Source organism: Chinchilla lanigera, unplaced genomic scaffold (genome assembly GCF_000276665.1).
Source record: "Chinchilla lanigera isolate Chin_1 unplaced genomic scaffold, ChiLan1.0 scaffold00094, whole genome shotgun sequence".
In the NCBI taxonomy this organism is placed as follows: Eukaryota; Metazoa; Chordata; class Mammalia; order Rodentia; family Chinchillidae; genus Chinchilla; species Chinchilla lanigera.
The window spans coordinates 7,483,256-7,499,942 of NW_004955495.1; the positions used below are offsets into that span (position 1 = coordinate 7,483,256).

At 41.2% G+C, this 16,687-nt stretch overlaps 1 protein-coding gene across 2 annotated transcripts in view; it reads right to left on the reverse strand.

Annotated features, from left to right (window-relative positions):
* LOC102029308 (tigger transposable element-derived protein 1-like) overlaps positions 1-15,126 on the reverse strand; it is a 26,853-nt gene extending 11,727 nt beyond the window's left edge. Inside the window, exon 1 of one of the 2 annotated variants that reach the window (XM_013505352.1) lies at positions 15,033-15,126. In XM_013505352.1, coding sequence (XP_013360806.1) covers positions 15,033-15,110 — 78 coding nt within the window. In that variant the 5' untranslated portion in view covers positions 15,111-15,126. Of the gene's footprint in view, positions 1-14,971 lie in introns of both variants that reach the window. The other variant, XM_005406055.2, reaches the window with a different exon arrangement.
* Between the last annotated feature and the right edge of the window lie 1,561 nt (positions 15,127-16,687).

Here is a 16,687-nt window from a genome sequence, read left to right on the forward strand (position 1 = left end):
AAAACTGGCTGATCTTTAGGGAGGGAACAGTTTGTGTTGGCAGAATTTACTGCTGGACTATAGTGTCTTCTGTTTGGAAGAAGTCAGAAGATACAGAGGACCTTATATTCAAATCTATCCTGTATGGCTTGATCTAGCCACATTACTTTAGTATATCACATTTTTCTTCTTTTTATTTTAAGATTCCAAGTATGGCAGGCAGTTGTTCCATTCTAGCAATCCACTGGCAGCTGGGTGGGGTGGCTGGCCATTTTATTAAGTCCTTTATCTGTATTTTCCTTGATCCATTAATCTCTTCTGTAGATTGATGTTAGTTTCAGGGTGTACATCCTTCCCCTTTCTTCCAATTATCTCTCTTTTAGTTGAGTTTCTCTGAATGAAGATCCTCCTGTATTCAGCCATGTTGTCTCCACAGAAATCTGAGCCATCAGTTTTGAACATGGCTGTCACATCCAGTCTCCAGATCCTGTTGCTGACACCTGTGCCCCTAGCAAGGCAATCGTGCTTGCTCACTCCTCTTCAGGCAGGGACAATGGCAGGGCGGCTCCATGAAGCCTCCTAACCCTGCATACCATGTTTACCTCACCCACTGTCCCTTTCCTCTTCTGGCTTCTCGTGAAAACAGCTTCATGTGTCTCTGGGAGGCATCACTTGCATCCAAAGTACCCTTCAGCACAGTCTGAGGGGGGTTTCTTCTTTCCAATATGTTCCAGTGACAGGTTATTGATACGGATGGGTTCTGATGCGTCCTCTAAAGATTGACTCTCATAACACCAGCAATCCACTCAACTTGTTCTCTTTAGGTTTCTCCTTAAGTCCTTTCCTAAGCCTCTATTTTAAGTTCCAAAGTTGGTGATTCCCAGCTTTTATCAATGGTCTCCAGTTTTTATATTTCCAAGCAACAGGTGTGTTGTGCATGCAGTGAACCCAAGCATGCTCTGTGTCATGGACTGCACCCTGGCCCTCTAACAATTTGTTCTTCATTGTGGATGCCATTCAAGTTGATTCAAGGACTTAGTTGTTTTCCATGAGGTTGCATTTACAAAAATGTGATGTCTTTTTCCTAGAAGGGTAGACATACCTGTGGCAAGGTTGTCCCTACTTGTGTGCAGCTATCTCTTAACAGAACACAACTACACTAACACCATTACCTTGCTCAACAGTCTTTAGGGGCTGGGGGCTGGTCCCAGGTCCCCTGCACTGCTTCCCCATCTGGTACCATGTATCTACCCAGTCACTTTCATCAGCCAACTCTGCATGGCCCTGAAGCCACTTCAACATCCCTCCTGCAGTAGGGACCTGCTGACACAGCAATCCAAGGAGAAAATAAAGACTGTGCAGCAGGCAGCTTCAGGGTAGGAGGGATAGGGGACAAACAGCAGGCCGGCCAATGTGATTTCATCTTAATTTTAATTTTTTTTGAGACAGTGTCTCACAATGTAGACTGGGGTAGCCTTGAACAGACTATGTGGTCCTTTCCTATTTCTTTCATCCAGATTTGCTCTGAGAAAGCTCCACCCCACAAGCTCAGCTGCTGCCTTAAAACCAAAAGACTCTATTGCTCCCAAGTGTATTTTTAAGCTGCTTTTCAAAAAAAAAGCCCATCTTAGGCCATCAACTATGCTTAAGTAAATACAAAAAATTAAAACAACTCCCTGCATATAATAGTAGAATCAAGGTAGGAATCAATAGGAAAAGAAGCCATAGAAACTACTCAGACACATCAAGATTAAATAATATGGAATAGTCAATGGATCACAGAAGAAATCAGGGAAGAAACAGAAAAAGTTCCCAGAATCAAATGACAATGGAAACACAACACACCAAACCTCTGGGACACAATAAAAGCAGTTCTAAGATGGGAAATTGGCACTGTAAAGGCACACATAAAAACAACAGCCAATCCCAAATAAATAACCTTTTGAACTCCTTTTATATTTCTCTCCCATTATTTTTGGGTACCTATAGAGTCCTCACTTTACCAAGTCCATGTCATCATTATCCCCTCTGACTGTCTTTGTTTGTTTGAACTTCACACATAGGGAAAGGGTGAGTCTCAGGATTGGCTTTGTCTCACCGCCAGAGGGGTTCCAAAATTTACATATGGGGCTTATAAATGTAACATCTTGTGGGTCACGTGGGAGATGCAGTGAGGCCAGCTCAGCTCACTGAAGGTGAAGAGAGTCCACTCGGGGGCACACAATGGTATAATTACAAAGGTGCTCCCCCAGTCCATCAGAGCTCTTATCTCTTATAGTCCTTCTAAGATGGGCAAAAGTGGGGGAGGCCTCCCAAACATGATCTCAAATGGAGTGAGCCCATCCTGGTATGGGGTGCATCAGGACCTCAGCAAGGCCATCGGAAACCTTGTCACCCACTTTGCCCCAGTCTCTTGGCACAGCTTGGCTAGTGTAGACTTTGTAGTCTGATTTTGTCTACCTGGCCAGAACTCTGTGGCCCGTAGGTGGTGTGTGGCTTCCATTTTAGCCCTAAGGCTGTGGAAAGGCTCTGAACCACTCAACCCACAAAAGCAGGCCCACTATCTGAACCCACCCTCCTGGGGAGCCCATATCGAGGAATAACTAGCTCCACCAGATTTTTATCACCTCTCTGGATGTCTCAGTTCTTGTGGGAATGGCCTCCACCCAGCCCAAATAGGTGCAAATGAGGACCAACAAATACTTCTTGTTTCCAAGGGTGGGTTTGATTTCTGTGAAATCCACCTCAGCATCCTCAAAGGGCAGTGTGTTTTGTATGCAGGCTCCAGGCAGTTGCTGTGGGTGAGAAACTGGACTGTTGTGAGCACAAGCCCTGCATCTGCTTTGCCACAGAAGCACAGAGTCCAAAGTCTAGAGATGAAGAAGTGATGGCCAAGCAGCTCAGCCACGGCTGTCTTTTCCAAGTGAGTATGGCTATGCAGCTCCTGGATCACAAAACATCTTACAGACTCAGGAAGGAACATCTCTACTCCTGGCAAAACTTGACATCCATTTTGCTCTATAGCTTCTTTTGTAGTGGTCCATTTAAGTTCTGCTTCTGCATGTTTGGGTGGCTTGAGGAGTGGGGCCACTAGAGTCCAGGCCACAGGACAAGAGTCTCCAATGGCAGCTTGTTTGGCTGCTAAATTAGCTGCTCAGTTTCCTTGGGTCTCTAAGAAATTTTCTTTCTGATGGCCCGGACAATGAATCACAGCTACCTGGGCAGACAACAACCGCAGCCTGCAACAAGTTTAATATTTCCTGAGAGTTTTTAATGTCCTTTCCCCCCATAGTCAGTTCGGCGTACCTGTTCCTATTTCCAAAGCCCAAGTAAGTGCCACCAGTTCAGCCTCTGCTACTAACATTCCAGGAGGCAAAGCCTTGGACCAGACAGTCTGCACAAGGATGACAACTATTGTTCCTGCCCCGCAAACCCCATCGATTACCATGTCACTGCCGTCAAGTCAGGGTTCTGGAGGAGTGCGTCCTGTAGGTCCGGTCTGGCTGAGCAGATTGCCTCAATTGTTTTCATATAGTTGTGCTTGGGTGGTTTCAGTGATGTTGGTAAAAGGGAGGCAGGGTTGAGGGCCATCAGATCCCCTTAGTGAAGTACATTTTCATTCTCTCCTCTGGGTCCTCTCATTCAAATGTGAACAACTCTTGGGATGTAACAGACAAAGGAATACAGAAAAACATCTTTTAAATCCAACACTGTATACCAAGTTTGAGTAGGTGGGCGTTGACTAAGCAAGGTATAGGGGTTAGGTACAGTAGGGTGAAGGGTTACAACCAGGGCATTTATTGCCTGCAAGTCCTGGAGTGGGTGATATCCATTTGTCCCAGGCTTGGCAACAGGAAAAAAGGAGTGTTTTAAGGAGACTAACATTTTCTTGGAGGGCTAGGGCCATCTTGGTTACCCCTTTAGCCCATCATCTTTTTAATTTTTGGTCTCCAAACCTCAGTTGCTGAACATCCAGATGAGCCTTGAAATATAAAGTGCAGCCAGAGAACTGCTACTTTTCACCAAGCATGAATATTCTAGCAGGTGAATCCCTATAGAATGCTAACAGACAGCAATCATACAGTTCTACAGAGAAAATTTAAATGTAGTATTGTAACATAACAGTCATGATGACATTTTTGTAACATATTTAAATCTCCATCTTGGAATAGAATAGTTTTCTAGTCAATAATCCCTACTTAACACAGAAGAAGCTTTTACCTAATTTTTTGTCCTTATGTCACTGAAGAAATTTGTAACATTGTCTGGGATGTTATTAATTTTATCAGTTTACATAACTGGTTGATTTTGCCTGGACACACTATGTGTTCCTTTCAAGTAGGGATGTTTCATAACTTTAAATTCCCAATAGAGTGTGTGACCACATTTCTGCTTATGTAAGTGCTTCTGAATATGTGATCAGTTAAGTTCTCAGAAAGAAAAAGATAGCCCAGGAAGTACCAGTAAAGGTCAGTTCATTCAATACATCATTTCTACAGATAAACATAGAAGGCCTAGAGAAGGAAGTAAAATTATTTGTGTCATACCACAAAAATTTGGCACTACGAAAGTCCACATATCATGTGTCCACGTGCAACTTAACTAAAGAGAAATATAAAGATATCAGGACAATGGCTAAAAAAATAGACAAATCAATTCTGGTAATAAATGAAGTGACACAATGCCAAACTTATATAATACCCATAGCCAAGTAGGATCTATATAGCTTCAATTTTTACAGAACTTTTCCATTGTAAGAAGCTTATCTAAACACAGCCATACCCCTAATAAGCACTATCTACATTAACCATACAATGGTAGTATTATTTTCAACATACTGACAAATAGGACCTCACGTTGAGTTGACATGAACCTTTTATCACAAAATCTGAAGCACAGGAGAAAGGTAGATGTCTGAATCTGAAAGAAAATGTCTAGCATTATAGACAGTTTTAGTTTTATATTTTAGAATACTATACATTTGGAAGGCATGAATACAATTAATACACCATGAAATTAACAATGACCAATTATAATTATTTTGTTTAATTTAGTTTTGTACCAATAGCACCTTTTAATAAAAAAACCTTATCACCCCTTTGTTGAAAACTTAACCTTTGACAATGGCCAACACAAACATAATACAGTAATATATTTTGAATGATATCTATTGGGGTGTCTCCCATAAGGCTATAGAGATTATTGGGGCTCCTTATTAATAAGTAAGAACTGGTAAATGTTATTCCAGAGTCCTGTCTAATAATTTCTCCCAGCCCTAAGAGATTTCTGTTTAATCATTTTAACAAATTTTTGATAATCCACGAAAACAGGAACTCAATACTTTTTTTTGTTGTTGTTGTTGTTTTGTTTTTTTCCAGTACCGGAAATCGAACTCACGACGTTGCACTTGCCCGGCAGGCGCTGTGCTGCTGAGCTAAATCCCCAGCCCCGGAACTCAATACTTGATACATTAAATTTGAACAAAGAGAGACTCTCAAATCATAATACATAAACAATAAGCATTACATTTATAAAACCAATTTTAACATCATTTTGACCAGCTGGCAACTTTTGATGAAAGCATATCTTTAATTTTAATGATGCTCATCTATAAATCAAATTAAATTTTAGACAATTGTTTCAAAATTACAAAAAATTCAGAAAGAAGAAAAATTTGTCAAGTCAGATAAAACAGCTGTTTACAGATTGAACAGAAAGACAAAGAAAAACACACAGGACAATTTGCTTATAAAATCAGAATGCACTCAAATATATTTTGGCCAAGTGGAATCATAATAATTTCTTTTGACCTAGGAGTGGGGCTATTGGCTGAAACATCACTGTCTATTAAAATTCAAGAGGTTTGCCCCCTATATGTGCAGTTCCTTGGGGCTGAAGGACAGGGACCCATGACCCTGTCAATCTGAAACTTCCCCCGACTCCACCACAAACACTTCCTTCTTTTTCCCTCTTCTCTCCTTGTCTAGCAGTTTTGGACACTGGCACTTGAAATGTCCCCTCTTTACATTAAGCACACTGGTTCAGGCCCAAGGGAATGTGAAGGCCTTCTCCTTGTCTACCCTTCTTTCCTCTCTCCCTCTCTCCCTAATTCCCAACTGTGCCTCCTTCCTGTAAGCTGCTAACATCTCTTTCCTGTCCTCCTGCTTAACCTTCCACTCTGTGTCCTCTCTGCCGTGAAACAAATTTGGGTAATCTCTATCAGCTGGGACAAGTTCATCTCTGTAATATCTTTCAATAAATTTCTGCAGCTTAAGACACTTTTGTCACCTTACATAGGTCAGTGGAGTGACCAGCTGCAGAAAGAAGCCCTTTCCTCAAAGCCAGATGATTTTTCCCATATCTAATCTCATTTGTTTCTCAGCCACCTTTAAAATCCTTTCTCTCTCCTCTGAAGAAAACAAACACTATCTGTTGACAATCACCCCAGGTGGGGTGGTGAGTCTAAAGCACCACTTCCAGCAAAGTAACCAAAGCCTGAGTTTGCTCTGAAAAGGGGGATTTGAAATTCTCCAATTGCACAATGAGGGTTTCCTCCCAGCTTCATCACAGCAGCCTGCTTGATTAGCAAGACTGGGATAAGACCTGAGGAGGAGACTTACTTGCCCGAATCTGCTATAGGCTCAAAGGAAAGCTGCCTGCAGTGGCAAGAAGAGAAAGACGCAGGGTCAATGCCACGGATGAGGAGGAATCTCCCACTGAGGCAAGCAAGTGTGTGTGCAGGATGGGGGCATGGCTGAGTTCAGAGACAAAAGGATCATCTTTCTCAGGTGCTGAGGGGAAAACTGGGCTTTCTGCTTAGGGGACCTTTTTATAAATTACCAGAACTTGATCTGGGAATCCACAAACACACATCACCTTAAGTTTGTCAAAATTCTTAATCATGGATAAACCAGAATGGTGGGCTTACTGTTTGTTGAGCCCAAGATAGCTCAATTTAGAACAAAGGAAGAACAGTTTACCTTAGCAGGCCTTCCCTCCTCTACTTAGCCAACAATCCAAACAAGAGCCCAAGGCTGCAGCGACCTGAAATTGTGGGTGCATTTGGGAGAAAAACACAGAGCAAACAGACAAACAAAGCAAAACAATTCCGGGAATCATGAATCATGTCCGACCATTAATTTGAAAAAATTTTTAAAACTGACCAAATCCAAAAGAAACTCAAAGACAAAGCTCTGAACAGACTCTCAGCTATGCTGAGGCTAGACAGCTGTCACGTCTGGGAGCCTGGACCCATCAAATTGTCAGTCTGGAAAAGGAAACCAAAGGCAAACAACAGAATCCAGTTTAAAATCTTATCTAGGTTGGAGGGTGGGCTTTGTCTTCTCCTTACATAGCCTTACCGTGCCAGTATGCAGTCATCCCCAGGTGGCCAGCTGAAATCAGCTGGGGCGCCCTGCCACCTGAATAGTGGCCGACAAAGCCAGGAGACATAGGACTTCCTCAGGTGAGGGTTTTTACGTTTGTTTGTTTTCTTTGTGAAGTCAATCTAACTCTCAAGGCCTCCATCTGATATGGCAAGTGGGTCCATTGGGAAAGGCACTCACAAGAAAACCAAAAAGTTTGGTCCGGTTCTAATATTTCATTGTGGATTTTTTTTGTCTAGTTGATCTGTCTTTTTGTAACAGTGGGGTATTAAGATCCCCCAATACTGTTGAATTAGTGCTTGTTTGATTTTTTTGTGTCCATTAATATTTGTTTTATATGGTTGGGTGCACTGGTATTTTTTACATATATATTTATGATCGTTATCTCTTTCTCTTGGATTATTCCCTTTACAAGTATGTAGTGACCTTCTTTATCTCTCTTAATCAGTCTCTACTTTTATTCAACATGGTCCTGGAAACTTCAGCCAGAGCAATTAGACAAGAGAAGGAAATAAAAGAAATAAGGATAGGAAAGAAGTTAAACTATCATTATTTGCAGGTGACATGATATTGTCTATAGAAGATTCCAAAAACTCAACTAAAAAACTGCTAGATTTAATAAGCAAGTTCAATAGCATAGCTGGATACAAAGTAAACACCCCAAAATCAATAGCCTTCCTGTACACAAATAAACTTGCTGAGAGAGAAATTAGGGAAACAACACCTTTCACAATGGCATCCAAAAAATGAAATACCTAGGAATCAATCTAACAAAATATGTAAAAGACCTCTACATTGAAAACTACAGTATTCTGAAAAAGAAGATTGAAGAGGATATCAGAAAATGCCGAAGATTAAAACTGGACCCATATCTTTCACCCTGCCCTAAACTAAATTTGAAATGGATCAAAGATCTAAATACTAAAACAGAAACATTAAATCTGCTGGAAGGTAAAATAAGTAAAACTCTTAACATTGGTATAGGCAAAGACTATGAATAAAACCCCATTTGCACAGGAACTATCACAAGGAATCAACAACTGGGATCTCATCTTATTAAAAAGCTTTTGCACAGCAAGAGAAAGCACCAGCAGAGTGAAGAGACAACCAACAATTTGGGAAAAAATGTTTGCCAGCTGTTCCTCAAAGGATTACTGTCTAGAACAAAAACATAAGACCTCCCAAATTTAAAGACCCAATCCAAAAAAGGGCATCTGAGATGAATACACACTTCTCAGATGAAGAAATAAAAACAGCAACATCACTGGTGGGCCAAGAGATGCTAAAACAACACTGAGATTCCATCTCACCCCAGAAGGAATAGCTATCATCAAGAAATCAACTAAGGACAGCCAGGCATGGTGGAGCACACCTGCAATCCCAGCACTTGGAAGGCTGAGGCAGGAGGATTGTTGTGAGTTTGAGGCCAGCCTGGCTACAAACTGAGCTCAAGGCCAGCCTGAACTGCATAGCGAGACCCTGTCTCAAAGAGACCAAAAAAACCCAACAACAACAAAAAACAAACAAACAAAAAAAGAAACTAAGAAAGAAAGAAACCAACCAAGGACAAATGCTGGAAGGGCTGTGGGAAAAAGGAGCCCTTCTCCACTGTTGGTGGGAGTGTAGATCGGTGCAACCATTATCAAAATCAGTGTGGAGATTCCCCAAAAAGTAGGGTTGGAGGGCCCCCAAAGTAGGGTTGACCCAACTATTCCCCTTGTGGGTATCTTCCCAGAAGAATTAAAAACATTGAACCACAGCAATATAAGTGCACCCATGTTTATTGCAACACAATTTGTAATAGCTAGATCTTAGTTCATTAAAAAAAAGGTTTGTGTTACTATTGTTTGGACAATTAAATGCCTATATCCTGGACTTTGAGTAACTAATTTAAAGATAACAATATGCAATATATTAACCATTATTACCCTCCTATTATCATGTTTTGAAATTTTATTTTTTTCTTTTTAAAATAAAATAAAAAAATTAAAAAGTAGAGCAATTCATTGCCTCTGAACTGAAGGAACACAGAATTTATTGCAAGAACAACTCATTAAAACAAATGTAGGAAAGCTAAAAGCATTCCTGAGGTGGTGAAGCCTGAGAAAAACAAACTCTGAGAAGTAGGAGGTGTGACCTGAAACATAACTCTGCCGAAGGTGGTGTCACATGGCTGTAACACCTCCTCGCGGGAGGTTGAGGCAGGAGCATCACTGTGAGTTTGAGACCAGCCTGGGCTGCATAGTGAGTTTAAAGCAAGCCTGAACTACACAGCAAGACCCTGTCTCAAAAAATAATGAAAAATAAAAACATGGTCAATGTTTACTCTTTTTAAAAATTTATCATGTGCTGGGTGTGGTGAAGAGGGTGGATGAAGACACACAGTACGGTTTTTAGAAGCCTGCACAGCCACACTCAGCAGCACTCACATATTTGATCACAGCGTGTAAAGACATTTCAAACTCCTTCAGAAAGCAGCAAGAATGACGGCACGAGTGTGTTTGAAGTGAAGCATAGTATTTTGTGGAGGAGTCATGGCAATGTGTATTTTTAAATTAAACATTCACCATATATTTTGACCACAACTTGTAAACTCTTTAGGGGAGTCAGTTTTAGTAAATCCTTCCAATTTGTGAGTTTTATGTATAAAAATCCCTTCCAGATTCTCACAGTGACAATCTCAGAAAAATTCTGCCTACTTCTGATGGTGGTGGGAAAAAGGCATTAGAAAAGCTTTGATCCTTTCATTAGTTCTGCCTTGAAAAAAAAAAAATTATTTTCCCAAAGCCCAACCAAATAGTAAGATTTCCAGGGCCACAGCATCAAGAAAAAAAAAAAAAAAAAACCCATTTCAACCTCATGTAATCTTCCCTCCTTGACATTGCAAAAAAGGGAGACTCAGCCAGACATGGTGGTGCACACCTGTAATCACAGCACTCAGGAGAGTGAGGCAGGAAGATTGCCTCAAGTCTGAGGCCAGCATGGGCTATACAGTGAGTTCAAGGATAGCCTGAACTATTTAGGGAGACCCTGTCTCAAAAAAAGTGCTCATCGATGGAAACAAGTGAATTGAGGTCGAGGTAGTTATGGTGAACACCCTAAAGGACAAAAGGGAAAGATGTACACATTGCATGCTTTCAAAAAGAATAAGACATGATCAAAACAATCATAGGAATTATGCAAGTACAATAGCTGAGGGAGATCATCACTACTGGTGTTCAGGGGAGGACCAGAGGAGGAAACACAACAAAGAACCAGCTAAGATCAGGAGAGGCTGATTGAAACTATGTAGCCGAAAGAGGGCGAGATTCAAATGGAGAGAATGGGTCACCAGCACATGTGCAGGACACCAACTCAAAGAAGTCCTGAGAAAGAAATAAAATGATAAGTTACAACTCTGATCACATAAAGAAAAGAGCGACAGGAAGGAATTAAAGAGAAGGACAACAAAATCTTAATTTTCCTTGTTCATATCAGTATAAGCAGATACATGCTTGCTTTAATATTAATAATGTAGGAGGTGATTATTAGTAAACATAAGTAAAATGAAAGACAACCGTTGTATACGAGGTAGAAAAGAGGAGATGGGAACGCACTGAGGTACCTGGACTGCCCACAAAACAGTACACTGTCTGAAAATGTCTTAGGGTGTAAGTGATTGTGATAACTCTGGAAAAGCATCGCAATACTTAGAAAACAAGTATAATTCATATGCTATTCATGGAGACAAAATAGAATCATATAATAGATCTAATCTAGCTAAGAATGAAGAAAAATATGAGAAGCTTAGACATAAGTCAAGAGCAACTAATACAAGTAAGAAGCTATTACAAATATGGTACATAGTAATCTAAAGGCAGAACACTTTAAATGTAAATAACAGGGTTAGAGCAGTTGGGGAGATATGTTTCAAACTTTCAGCTGCACAGGACAAATATATTTAATCGATATATAATATGATGACCTAAGGAAAAGCATTCTCTTGTACTCTGGCATATCACTAACAAATTAATTTTAAGTGATTTCGATAGTCAAAGAGAAATCGCTATGAGGTAATGTGTATGTTAATTACCTCTACTTAGCCATTCAATATAAACATGTTAAAAAATCACATTCTATGTGATCCTTTCCAATTTTATTTGTCAAAATATAGGGACACATACTATAAAAATAAATATAGACAGATTTAAGGCAGACATATAAAGATACACTATTCTTATATTAATTTTAAAAATGGTTGAACCTATATTGACACTAATCACTGTAGCTGAATCTCACTAAGGTGGAATAAAAGGATTAAATAATGAAAAGGCAGTTTTCCAAGAGGACATAACAGTCTTTAACAGGATTCCTCTCAATAGACCATCAAATCACAAGAGAAAAAAACCATGAAACTGAAGGCGAATCACAAATCCACAATTATATACAGAGACATAAACATGATTCTAACAGTAACTGAGTGACAAAAAGGGCAGAAAATCAGTCATTATTAAGAGCTGAAATCAATGGCACCACCTACGGCCTGCAGTCATTTAACATTACAGAACACTTAAAAACCAAAGCGCATACAATCTTCTTAAGAATATAAGGCATGTACACCAACATAGATCATATCTGGGGCTATAAAACACACTTCAACAAATTTAAAAGAATAGCTGGGCATGATGGTGTACGCCTGTAATTCCAACATTTGGGAGGCTGAGGCAGGAGGATCGCCATGAGTTCAAGGTCAGCCTGGGTTACATAGTTCAAGACCAGCCTAAATTGCATGGCAAGACCGTGTCTCAAACAAACAACACCAAAAACCAAAAACAAAAGCTGAAAGAATAGCAATCATATGAAATATGCTGTCAGGACAACTGGAAAGTTACTGGGAATCAATAGGAGATGCAGGGAACAAAGTTAAGAGATTGAATCAAACTTTTAAATAACATGTTTTAATGGGAGGTCAATATATATTTAAGTATTGTAATATACTTAAAGCTGAGATGTAGGTTAGTTGTAGAATGCTCTCTACCACATGTGAGGCCCTAGGTTTAATCACCAACACCGGAATGAACAAGGCTTCTAAAATACACAATATGCAAAAATACTGAGCATGAGAAAATAGAACTATCTTTGTTCACAGATGACATCACTGTCTACCCAGAAAACCCAAACAATCCAACAAAAACCTACTAGAGTTTATAAAGGGTTGCACCAAGATTGTACAACACCAGCTTAATATACAAAAATCCACCAGTTTGCTACATACTTACTATGAAAAGCTGGATCTGAAATTAAAAACAGAACATCACTAACATAGTATAAAGAGACGTGGAAAGAGATAAACAACGTTACTTAGCAACCACATTTAAAAACGTTCATGGACAGAGGTGATCAAAATAATACAAAGATATTATCATGCAGAGATGCTATTTAATGCTAGACTGAAAAATTAATTTTGTCAGATAATTTCAACTGTTGTCAAGCCACATAGAGACATAAACATACACCCATAAAATTTACTCAGATGATAAATTCACAAAGCATTAAAATTTTCACTTAAATTTGAATTCATCCATAATCTGGAAAAAACAGTGACTTTCTCCCTATTCTATTAATAAAGTTTTATACTGCATTAACACTGGAGGACAAAATAAAAAAAGAGCATTGTCAAAAACTTGAAAAACTAAACTTGAAACAACCCATGCTGGACAAGAAGTGGAATGTGTGAAAAATAATCCTTCAGCCTGCAGGCGCTTCTGGTACATAAGTGGATGAGACTCGGAGACAGGCACCAGAAGTGAGCATGAGGTAATACATTCAGTTAATTAAACATAGTATGAAAAATTAATATTTCAAGAGTACTCCGCTTCTTTAGACCTCATCACTCTGGAAAGAAGTGTTACCAGGGAAAACACAAGGGAAGTAGCTCTGGAGAGCAGCCCGTTTCACCCATATTTCACAAGGTCTCTACACTCAGAGACACAGTCCTATACTTAGAGACCACCCTCGCTGGGCAGATGCAGCCCGAAGTGGCTCCTTCCCAGTAGGAGAAGGAGCTGAGCAGCCAGGAAATTTCCTTCTGGGACCTCCACACAGCCTTCCTTCTGCTCCGCCCAGCATGAGAAGGTCCTTCCCCTGCATGTTTAATTCAGACCAGTTACCAAACACTCACCCAGTCAGGTCAGCTCTCACCACTGCTGTTTTTTTCTGATGTCACTTGTCACACAAAAGGTATGCGGCTGGCTGACCACCAACACCCAGTACCCACGCCACTTCAAAGTCTGGGTTTGCGCAGTCTGCTCACCAGTCCCCTTCCCGAAGTTATGGAGGCGGGGCGACCTCAGTTACCCCATTATCGTAAGTTCAGATACTCTCTGAAAGGGACTGTGATAGACACTGCTACCGCTAGGAAATTCCAAATGGTTTAAGATATTTGTGTCACAAACGGGGGCAAAGTTCAATGTTTTACAAAAGACACTACCAAGCCAGTTCTCAAATACCATTTTCCAGGAAACAGAACCCGCAGGTGGCTTTCTCTGAGCCTGACCCATTACACTCTGACTGGACTCGGGATACAAAAGTAAACAGATAAAGATACTGATTTTACTTACTCAAGTGCTACAATACTGGTAAATAAACAGATGACTAAAAGACTCCAAGCCCATAATTCTGTCTGCTCTTGAGAAACAGCCTACTGCAAATAGACACCCTTCCCATTACAGGTAGACTATACTCTCCATTTTTTATTCACTGACAAGGCAGACACACATTTTGCACAAGCTCATCAGCAGGCAAAACACCCCCCGCCCCACATACACATATACACGCGGTAAGGAACTCTCCTCCCAACAGGCTGTGCGGCAGCACACAAACCCTCTGCTGCAGTCACCCTAAGTACAGGCTAAGTCCACGACCTCAGGGGAAAGCGTTGTGTGGACAAGGATCTGACTTTCGCCCCCTCCTCAGCCCCTCCTCCCCGTCCCTCTGCTGTTCTTTGCTCCTCCGATGGAATACAAAGCCCTTTTCTGTCTCATCTCTCAGATGCTTGCAGACCTTACGATTGTGCTTTCGTCTTATTGCGCTTCTCCGTTCAAATACAGTCGCAGGCTTTTGGTTTTCTAAAACAGTGTTTAGAAAATTTGTCAAACAACAATAATTACTACGTCAAACTGAGCAATACGTCTCCCTTTCCACTCAAACCCCGGAGACAAGTACACAAGGTTCCTCTCTCTTTTTCAGTGAGCACCCCGAGCCCCGCAATGAGTTTTATAATATAGAGGAGCGTCTGGAAGTTGGGGATTTTATTGCCACTTGTAAGAAGCACTGTCAATGGACATCGCAGACGTTGGTTGATGTTTCTTTTGAAAACGAGGCGCAGGACCCCAATGCCAGAGCTCCTTCCGCGGGAACTCACACAAGAGACTCTGGACCGGCTCAAGGAGCCGCACAGAACCGGCAGGACCCGGGTCCCAGCTGGTGACCCAGCGCCCCCCTGCGGCCGGAGGGGACCCAGGGCGCAGAGCCCGGAGCTGGGCGGGAGCCCCGGGTCGCTTCCCGCCTACTTCCCGCCTGCGCTAAACGCCCGGCGCCCCAACCCCAGACGCCCGCTCCACATTCACCATTCCCAGGTTCCGGGGGTCCTGGTCTCTTGCTGCGGGTCTTGCAGCCCTCAACACTCACAGACTGACCCGGGCTGAGCCACCTTGTCCTTTCTGCACCAGTCGCTGTTCCAAACTGGCGGTGCCACCAAAAGAACATCTGCGGTCTCCAGAGACCCCCCCCGAAGAACAGCACTCCTCATTGGACAGCGCACAGAAACTGCGAACTAAACTGCGATCTGAATGGTTAGTGTTGCAGGACACGCCCCGGGAATCCTGCGCGACTGGGAGAAGCGCTCGCCTACCTGCCCCAGTGGATTCACAATGGGTTATTCCCAGCTAAGGCCTTTTCCAGCATGGACTTCCTACCCCGTGCAGCACCACTGGATCGACCTAAAGGGTAATTCCTTTTTATTTTTTATTTTAAAGAGAATAGTAAAAAAAAGAACAATAGTAAAATACCAACATCACAGACAAAATCAAAACAAAGCAAAAACATTAAAATTGATCCAGGGTTTCAAAACAAAATGATAGGAATTCACAGTGGTTGTTATATTACATATTGTTATCTTCAACGAAGTTGCTCAGATTACCAGAGATAGGAATGCAAGATTGATTTATATGTAGGAATCAATCTAACAAAAGGAGTGAAAGATCTATACGTCTGAAAAAGGAGCTCAAAGAGGAGATGAGAAAATATAAAGCTATCCCCTGTTCTTGGATAAAAAGAACCAAGATATTAAAAACGCCTCTACTTTCAAAAGTGTTATATAGATTTAATGCAATCCCAATCAAAATATGACATCATACTTGAGATAACTAAATATCTAGAGACAAAATATCTAAAGCCCAAAATGAAGGAAGGAAAGGCTATTTAGCTTATAGTTTGTGGAGGTTTTAGTCTGTATTTGGCTGGCTCCAAGGCAGAGTGGCACATGGCAGAGGGCAAATGTTTATGGTGGCAGAAAACAGCAAAGGCAACAACAGCAAGAGGGAGGAGGGACAGAGAAGAGCAAGCCTCTTTCCCTCCCTTATAGTGTAAGCAGGCTGCCCCACCCAGGGGCCATGTAGCACTCACATAATCTCCATGCCCTCCTCTGGCACAGGCTCAGGATGAATACAAAGTAAGCACTCTGGCTCCCTGCTGAGTCACATAGTTAACCTTTTAAACTTTTTAAATTGACACAATGAACAACGTCCTAGAAGGGTAAGGGAGTGTCCTTTTCACCCCAAGAAGCAGAACTGCAGAGTCACTTAGCCAAACCTCTAGACTCCCCAAGTTAACACAATATACAAACCATAACAAACCCTAAAATTCATATGGAACCAGAAGAGACCTAGAATAGCAAAAGCAATTCTGGGCAACAAGGGCAAAGTGGGGGACATCAGAACTCCTGAACTGAAGTTGTACTACAAAGCTACTGCGATAAAAACAGCACAGTACTGGCAAAAACCAGACCAGGGGATCAGTGGAACAGAATAGATAGAACAGAATAGAAGATGCAAGAACAACTCCAATCAGTTGTTTTATCTTTGACAAAGGGGCCAAATACTTTAACTAGAAGAAAGAAAGACCCTTTAGTAAATGATGCCTGGAAAACTGGCTTTCCACATGCCAAAAATTGACCTTAGACCTGTATATCTCACTGGACACTAAATTCAAATCAAAATCGATCAAAGATCTAAATATAAAAACAAAAACAATCTGTTGGAAGCTAGAATAGGTGAAAGTTTAGA